Source organism: Ruditapes philippinarum, unplaced genomic scaffold (assembly GCF_026571515.1).
Source record: "Ruditapes philippinarum isolate M1 unplaced genomic scaffold, ASM2657151v2 ctg7474_1_1_1_1, whole genome shotgun sequence".
In the NCBI taxonomy this organism is placed as follows: domain Eukaryota; kingdom Metazoa; phylum Mollusca; class Bivalvia; order Venerida; family Veneridae; genus Ruditapes; species Ruditapes philippinarum.
The window spans coordinates 30,851-38,930 of NW_026867121.1; the positions used below are offsets into that span (position 1 = coordinate 30,851).

At 35.0% G+C, this 8,080-nt stretch overlaps 1 protein-coding gene across 2 annotated transcripts; it reads left to right on the plus strand.

Moving 5' to 3' along the window:
* The first annotated feature begins 3,864 nt into the window (after positions 1-3,864).
* On the plus strand, positions 3,865-8,080 carry LOC132734918 (betaine--homocysteine S-methyltransferase 1-like). 2 transcript variants are annotated; one of them, XM_060721798.1, is made up of 7 exons: positions 3,865-4,036; positions 4,848-5,038; positions 5,276-5,470; positions 5,915-6,026; positions 6,459-6,637; positions 6,940-7,024; positions 7,471-8,080. In XM_060721798.1, exons 1-7 carry the CDS (start codon positions 4,021-4,023, stop codon positions 7,740-7,742), a joined length of 1,050 nt encoding a protein of 349 aa, XP_060577781.1. In that variant the 5' UTR covers positions 3,865-4,020; the 3' UTR covers positions 7,743-8,080. The 2 variants fall into 2 exon arrangements, with proteins under 2 accessions (XP_060577781.1, XP_060577782.1); XM_060721799.1 differs by having other exon boundaries at positions 3,873-4,036; positions 6,940-7,021.

Below are 8,080 nucleotides of genomic sequence, written 5' to 3' on the forward strand. Positions count from 1 at the left end.
AAACGGAGATTGTCATATTTAAAAAATATTTTCAGTTAATTTTGAGCGCATTTAATCGTTCCTGACTCTTGTCAGATGGTAGCAAATGGGGTATCCATCTGGCAGTTATTCGCTCACATTCAAGTAAGTTCCCAGCCAACATTCTATATCGGCCCGACATCAAACCAACATGGTTTTCTATGACGGCCCGATGTCGGCTATAACCTCGGCTGCAAATAGGAATGATGTCGGCCCGACATCGGCAGCAGAATATCGGGCCGATATCTTAACGATATAGGCCCGATATTTCTTGCCGACATCGGGCCTACATCTAAACAATAGCGGTGCGATGTCAGCCAACAGTAGAAAGATATCGGTCCTATATCGACCAGGTATCATCCTTATGCTAGCATGTTGATGACATCTAGCAGCAAGCATTTGGCATAACCTGCAAAAACACAAAATAAAAGATAATTATTTTACAAAATCAGATAATAAATTAAGACATATATTTTAACTTAAATGTGCAAATGACAATCACTACCATGATGATGCATGTCGCGAAATCATGTGACAAACATTTTCAAACATAATTTTACATCTCAAAAAAAGAGACAAACAGAAAAATTGTATTTTTCCAATAATTTTAACTGTAAAAATCAAAATACAGATTTGTTGAATCATCATTACATTAAAAAAAACCATGCTTTTTATCACCTTCCTTTGTTAGCTTTTCTTTTTGGCGCTTAATCTGTTAATTGTAGGACTGCAGTGAATATGTTCAAGCTTTTCATTTAAAATATAATAAAAGAGTGATTTTTATGAAGTCAAAACATAAATATTGAATTTAATTACAAATCACATATCATTTCAAAATTCAACTATGATTATTTTAGAAATTCATAACAAAATGTACAATTATTTGCTGCATGATTTTCAATTAAACAGAAAACGCAATATCGTACCGATGTCTACGGAATGCCGTTAGGGCCATCGCCTATGAATGTGTTGATTTAAAACGCGATAGTCGATAGTACGATGGTGAAAACGCGAAATCACGAAACTACGATGGTGAAAACGCGAAAGCACGATGATGAAAACGCGATAGTACGATGATGAAAACGCGACAGTACGATACTACGATGATGAAAACGCGATAAACTATCGTGTTTTCACCATCGCACTGTCGCGTTTTCACCATCGTAGTTTCGTGATTTCGCGTTTTCATCATCGCACTGTCGAGTATCGCGTTTCAGATCAAACCATTCATAGGCGATGGCCCTAACGGCATTCCGGAATGCCGTTAGGGCCATCGCCTATGAATGTGTTAATCTGAAACGCGATAGTCGATAGTACGATGGAAAAAAACACGAAATCACGAAACTACGATGGTGAAAACGCGATAGTACGATGATGAAAACGCGATAGTAAGATGATGAAAACGCGATAGTACGATGATGAAAACGCGATAGTACGATGATGAAAACACGACAGTACGATGGTGAAAACGCGATACTACGATGGTGAAAACACGCCAGTACGATGATGAAAACGCGATAGTACGATGGTGAAAACGCGATAGTACGATGGTGAAAACGCGATAGTACGATGATGAAAACACGACAGTACGATGATGAAAACGCGAAATCACGAAACTACGATGGTGAAAACGCGACAGTACGATGGTGAAAACACGATAGTTTATCGCGTTTTCATCATCGTAGTATCGTACTGTCGCGTTTTCATCATCGTACTTTCGCGTTTTCATCATCGTGCTTTCGCGTTTTCACCATCGTAGTTTCGTGATTTCGCGTTTTCACCATCGTACTTTCGACTATCGCGTTTCAGATCAACACATTCATAGGCAATGGCCCTAACGGCATTCCGTAGATGTCAACCCGATATACAAAATAGTTGCATTGATAGGTCATGTAGGCCCGACGCAGACCCGATGTATCTTTTTTGATGTAACACGAAATGTGGTTAATTTGGTTCTAGTAATTGAAATCATACACAGGACAATTTATTCACATTATTAAGTAAAAATACTCAATATGTCGGCACTGCAGCGGCCCGACGTCGGCAAATAGTCGGCATATTTTGCCGACATGCCGACATTAATCCTATATCGGCCCGATATGGTCATGCTGGCTGGGTTGACCCCATTGTTATCTATGCGTTATGTGCTTCTTAGGTAAGTGAAAATATGGCATCTTTGTCAATGATAAGCTTGCACGCTTTTAATTAACAAGTGAACGTTTTTTATCAGTTACTACGGAGCATGTTCTACCAGGCATACAGGCATATTTTATTGACATTTGCTCGTGCACAGGTCTAGTCTTGTCAGACAGACCCGGTCATATAAGAAATTTCCCAACATTCATAATACAATCATGTTCAGCCCATCAGTGTTACAAATTTTGAATATAATTATATTCCATTGCGTTCCTTTTCAAAGTTATAATCTATAAGGTTCTTCTGCCATTAAACACATTCACAATATTACATATGCGGACGTTTGAGGTTTAATTCTACGAGTATTTATCTGTAACAGTTCTTTATTATTGCAGTCACAACCCATAATTAATAGCAAAATAAATGTTAAGTTCCTAACCGTGGCATCAAACATGTTGTTATTTAAATCCCTATTAAACGTCCCTCTCTTGGAGAAAGAGTAAATCCTGCCTTTTTAAACACAAACAAAATTTTAACCGGCGTTATGTCAAAACACTGCTGCTTTTCCCTGCAAACCCCCGAAGCTAAGGATTGGCTGAAATAAATGCTTTGAAATGTAAAGACATTTAACATTGATAATCAAAACCAGGACTATAGCGACAATATATCATACCAAATACTTGACAGAAGCAAATTGCACATTCAGCATTCTTTTATTATTTCTTTATTATTAATTATTTCTTTTAATGGAGAACAAACACTGTAAAGGTGACATTCCGGTTTCTTATTTGCATTTCTTTTTTTTAGCACAAGCACAAGCAGACATCTCAGTAGAACCAACGAGATTCTGTAAGCTAGCTCAATATCCCAATTTAATTGGAACTCACAGCAGTGAGTGTCAAGTGGTTTGAAGTCAAAGCAAAATGCAAATGATTTGTTATTCATTAAAGCAAAACGTTTATCAAAACGTTAATCTGGACGTGATGTGTGTTGTGCATTATGGATAGAATGTCATCCAAGTCGTTATCGTCAGTCATTGCTTAAAATAGAGAAAATAAGAATCCCTAAAGAAGTTGTCATTGCTTAAAATAGAAAAAATAAGAATCCCTAAAGAAGTTTAACGTGTGTGAGTTTGGATATTGGCCTGGTACTTCAAATTTGTTCTGTTAAGGAAAAACCTGGTCACGAATTTCATAATTCATAATTCATCTCGAGCGCTTCGCGCTCTCTTTGTCACACGAAGTTCGTGACCAGGCCTTTCCTAAGATCTCGGTTCATACCCTATACATATTTAACATGAAGTAACTCATATAAAGTGTTTTAAACGTAAATAAAATATAAAATGCTTGATCGGTTGACTTCACACATCATTTTAGTATCATTTGCAAGCAGGTGTTTTGAAACATAGCATAATTTAAACAAATACAGGGATCACTAGCTAACTTAGAAAATCAACTTTGTATGGTATTAAATATTGACCCACCCTGTATCATAGAATAATTTGGCAATTGTGTACGCGATTGCCTCCATAAACTAATAAATGTCTGATTTACTCAAATATTTATTTGCATCTTTCTCCATTTATTTTTATTAATTAATAGTCAAAACTCAATACATTTGTACACTCGCTTATACTATCAGTTTCGCATTCTTGTTGAAAACAGTCGTGCGTAATCATGCTAAATAAGTATATGATTTCAATTATGCAAATCAAATGTATAATATGAATTTGAATAGCTATCCATTCTGATAAGAATAGTAGTTTTAAGTACACGCAAGTTGAACGAATATGGTGTAAACGTCTTATCAAGATAATATAAGGTTCGTCTAAACTATTCGCTCTGTTTGTAAAAACGTGGACGTACAATGTCTTCAAGTAAAGGTAAGTCAGTTCCATTATATTCCTGCTTTGTTAGCATATGATGCTTTTTCTTTCATATTTTAGACTGTATAGGCGCCATTAATGTTTGATTGTTGCTTGGATACACCCATTACCAAATTCCAGAAATGACATTGATTTTTTCACATATGCCTGTTGTTTTAACCTAAAAGCGACTAGCCGGTGCTAGGGGGCGTGAGGGATGTCGCACTTATTTATTGTCCCTCATGTACAGACTCAATCAAACCGAGTCTGCAATTCTTATATAATTGAGTTGTGGTGAATGCTTCCGAGGGATCACTTTGTTTCCAGATTTTTATATATGTAGCTAGTGGCAGGGATCGGACATATCATCCCTAGATATCTTTTCTAGCTCTATCACTAAAAATCAAAGTTCCCATAACGTTAAGAGATTAGGAATGAACAGCTCCTAATTGTAATGGATACATATCGGATATTACATGGGTATGCTCGTAGTGTAAAGTTCTATTAGAAGAAACTTAAACTATCATATCTTGTAACAACGGATTTTTACAGCCTTAAGTATTTCATACTTTTAGTTAATGATTGAACACTGCTCAAGCAGTTGCGGCAGCGAAGGCGTGAAAAATGTTGCACCCATATTAGATATCATGAACAGACTATCTACATGATTCAGCGATTTCCATCTGATTTTTCTTTTGTTGTTGTTGATGTTGTCATTGCTCCCAGAATTTTTGTTCAGCAATTTTAAATTAAAATGTTTTAACGTATTTTGCTAAACTTCTTATATTTTAAAAACACACTAACCTGTTTGATTTGATTGCGTTTGTAGGGTTAATCGAAAGACTTCAAAATGGAGGATGCATTATTGTTGCGGAAGGATATCTTTTTGAATTCGAGAATAGAGGTTATTTACAAGCTGGTGCATTTGTACCGGAAGTGATACTTGAGCATCCGGAACGCGTGAGACAATTACATGAAGAATTTGTTCATGCTGGAAGTGATGTTGTTTTAGCTTTTACGGTAATTTTCAAAGACTTCGTTAAATGAGTTAATGAAAAAATAAGTGTACAATTGAGTGATAGGTTTGGTTTTAAACTTGGCAAGTCATATATTGGCTTTCAGCTGAATTGCCTTTTCTTTGTACAAGTATGTTCAAGACATTTTATCATTCCATTTGTCCTAATTGTATACAGAAATATCATGTATTTGAAGTTACCAATGAAAAACAATATACGTTTTATACATTTATTCATAAAGTACTACGCACATAGAGAAAAGCTACGTGTGATTGGCAGGGAGGGAGATTTGGATAAAATCAATAGAACGGCATTACGAATAGCGCGTGAAGTTGCGGATAAACATGGGTGTCTTATGGCGGGAAACATATGTAATTCAACGGTTTATGTCACCGGAGATGATGAATCGCATAAGGTCACAGAAAGCATGTTTAAGGTCAGTATAATTGTTCTTCCTCATTAACATGGAGCGTTAACACTTGAAATATAAGTAACAATGGCTACAATAATTTGTATTTTTGAGCTTAAGACCAAACAGAGTAAGACGCATACATAAGACCGTAGGTAAATGATCTAGTTATTGTTGTTTTCATTTATAAGTGATTATAATGTTTGCGCACGAATTATTACTTGAAAATTTCGGATCTATACATAATCAACACTTTCAATGTACATCAAACACTTATAAAGTTTTTATTATAAAATATTTCATTCCAAGAATAATACGAACACCGAGATGATACATTTGGAACGATTATCTTTAGTCCTTGTCCCAACGTTTACAGAGTGTGTTCAAAAGTTGCAATTGCGAGTCGAAAAAGACAACGCAAGAGAGAAACGTATGACATTATCATTGTCGGAATAACTCGGATCATTTCAGGAGCAGGTAGAAGTTGCTGTTGAGATGGGAGCAGATTATATTGTTGGTGAAACGTTCTCAAGCTTCGGTGAGGCGAAGTTAGCTCTAGATTGTATACATAAGTATGGTAAAGGTAAACATTTTGAATAGTTATTACAAAGTCCTTTTTAAAACTATAGAAAACACAGCAGTTGCCAAAAGTTTGAAATGGTCAAGGAAAAACGCTTTGTTGTGCAATGATTTAAACTCACTCTTGATATGGAAAAGAGAAATAATATTATTATAGCTTCATTCGGATCGCCTTATTTTCCTTTTGGTCGTTTTGAAACTAAAATATTCCTATCATGCTGCCGAGTCTAATAACATCCCAAGTACTTCTCATTTCAGCTTTTCTTCATAAAAAAAAGCCAAAATACATTTAAGTGTTTGTTTGATAAAAAATTGAAATGACATTGACCAACAAATGTAAGCGCAAATATAAATATCTTGTTCATTTCAAATGTTTAATATACCTTACACTGATAAATATAGATATAGGGTCTTAAAGAGATGCCATTTTACATAGGTGTACCAGCGGTTATAACACTGTCTGCAGTAACCAGTGAAGTGTGTGTAGACGGCGTGACTGTTATCGATGCCTGCAGACGGTTACAAAAGGCCGGAGCAGCAGTTGTGGGGTTGAATTGCGGACGTGGTCCTGCAACTATGCTTCCGGTCTTAAAAGGAATAGTAGAAAATTGTAAAGTTAGTGTCCTACATTTTCTGATAATTTTAAGAAGTGTGCTAATAGTACTATGCATTCCACGTAGTAAAAGGATAGGGCCAATGATGAACAAAAAAGCATAATTATTTCAATTGTCATATGTGATATTTTTCATATTTATGGAATAAAAAAATCATCACAAATTTAGAAAATATGCTATTCATTTTTCGATAACTTATTCACATTACATAAGTGCTAGTAAAATAATACTTCAATATTCTTCACTTGGATATTATCTTGGTATACCACTTCTAATTCTTCACATTTAATTTCTCCTATTAAGGGTCCGATTGCTGCACTTCCGGTTACTTATAGGACAACCTCAGAGCAGCCTACATTCCATTCGCTGACCATACCAGGCACAAGTAGTATACTTTTACCTTAATACTAGTACCCAAGTGAAATTCTATCTCAATTGAAGCTTTTTACAAATCCAGCAACATTTATATGTTTCCTTTCTTAGTATCATATGCAGAGAGGTGAATATGATTTTGGCGGAATATGTCGTACTTTAACATATTTTTATTGATACATTAGCTAATTTGACAATTTCATTGACTTATATCTATAAAGACTATAAAGATGTAAAACTATCAAGTATTATCTCTTCTTTTTTAACCTAAAAATTGCAAAAAGATATCAAATTTGTAAATACCATCAGAAATCTGATAAAAAGCTATGTATCTTACATTGTAGATAAAAATAATTTCAAATTAATTTATAAAAAGATAATATATAGAACGTAATTTTCATATCAACTTTCATAATTTTGACAATTTATTAAATAAAGTCGCATATACATTTATCTTGTCAGATATCCGGGCTTTTCCAACTGATCTTTGCGCATGCCGATGCAGCCGTCAGGAGATTGAAGCATTCGCCATCGAGTGTCGTAAAATCGGGATCCAGTATGTTGGTCTTTGTTGCGGCAATTCAGCAAGTTTGATTCGAATTGTTGCAGAAAAATACGGTCGTACCCCACCCGCTAGCAAGTACTCGCCGGATATGACGAATCACTATATTTACGGCGACAAGTCTAAATTTAGAAAGGAATTCACGGAAGATATGAAAGCGCATAAAGGATAAACTTTTATGTAAGCCTTTCAAGGTACAGACGCGGCAATCTGAATTGTTTCAGCTTTGTGTCATTGTTTCATGTCCAGGTTGAGGATTTAATCATGTACAGTATTTGGATTCATTTTGATTGAAGTAAATTTTACTGCTTAAATAAACAAATCACAAACACATTTATAATAAGACAGTTGTTATCACAAATGCAACCATATATTTCATATGAATTTGGCTACAACCAACTTATTCACATTGATTGTATTTCATTGCAATGCAATAATCATTTATTACTTTAAATACGGCTTTCATAATGTCAATGATATCTAACTCAAATAAATTACTAGTATCCTGTA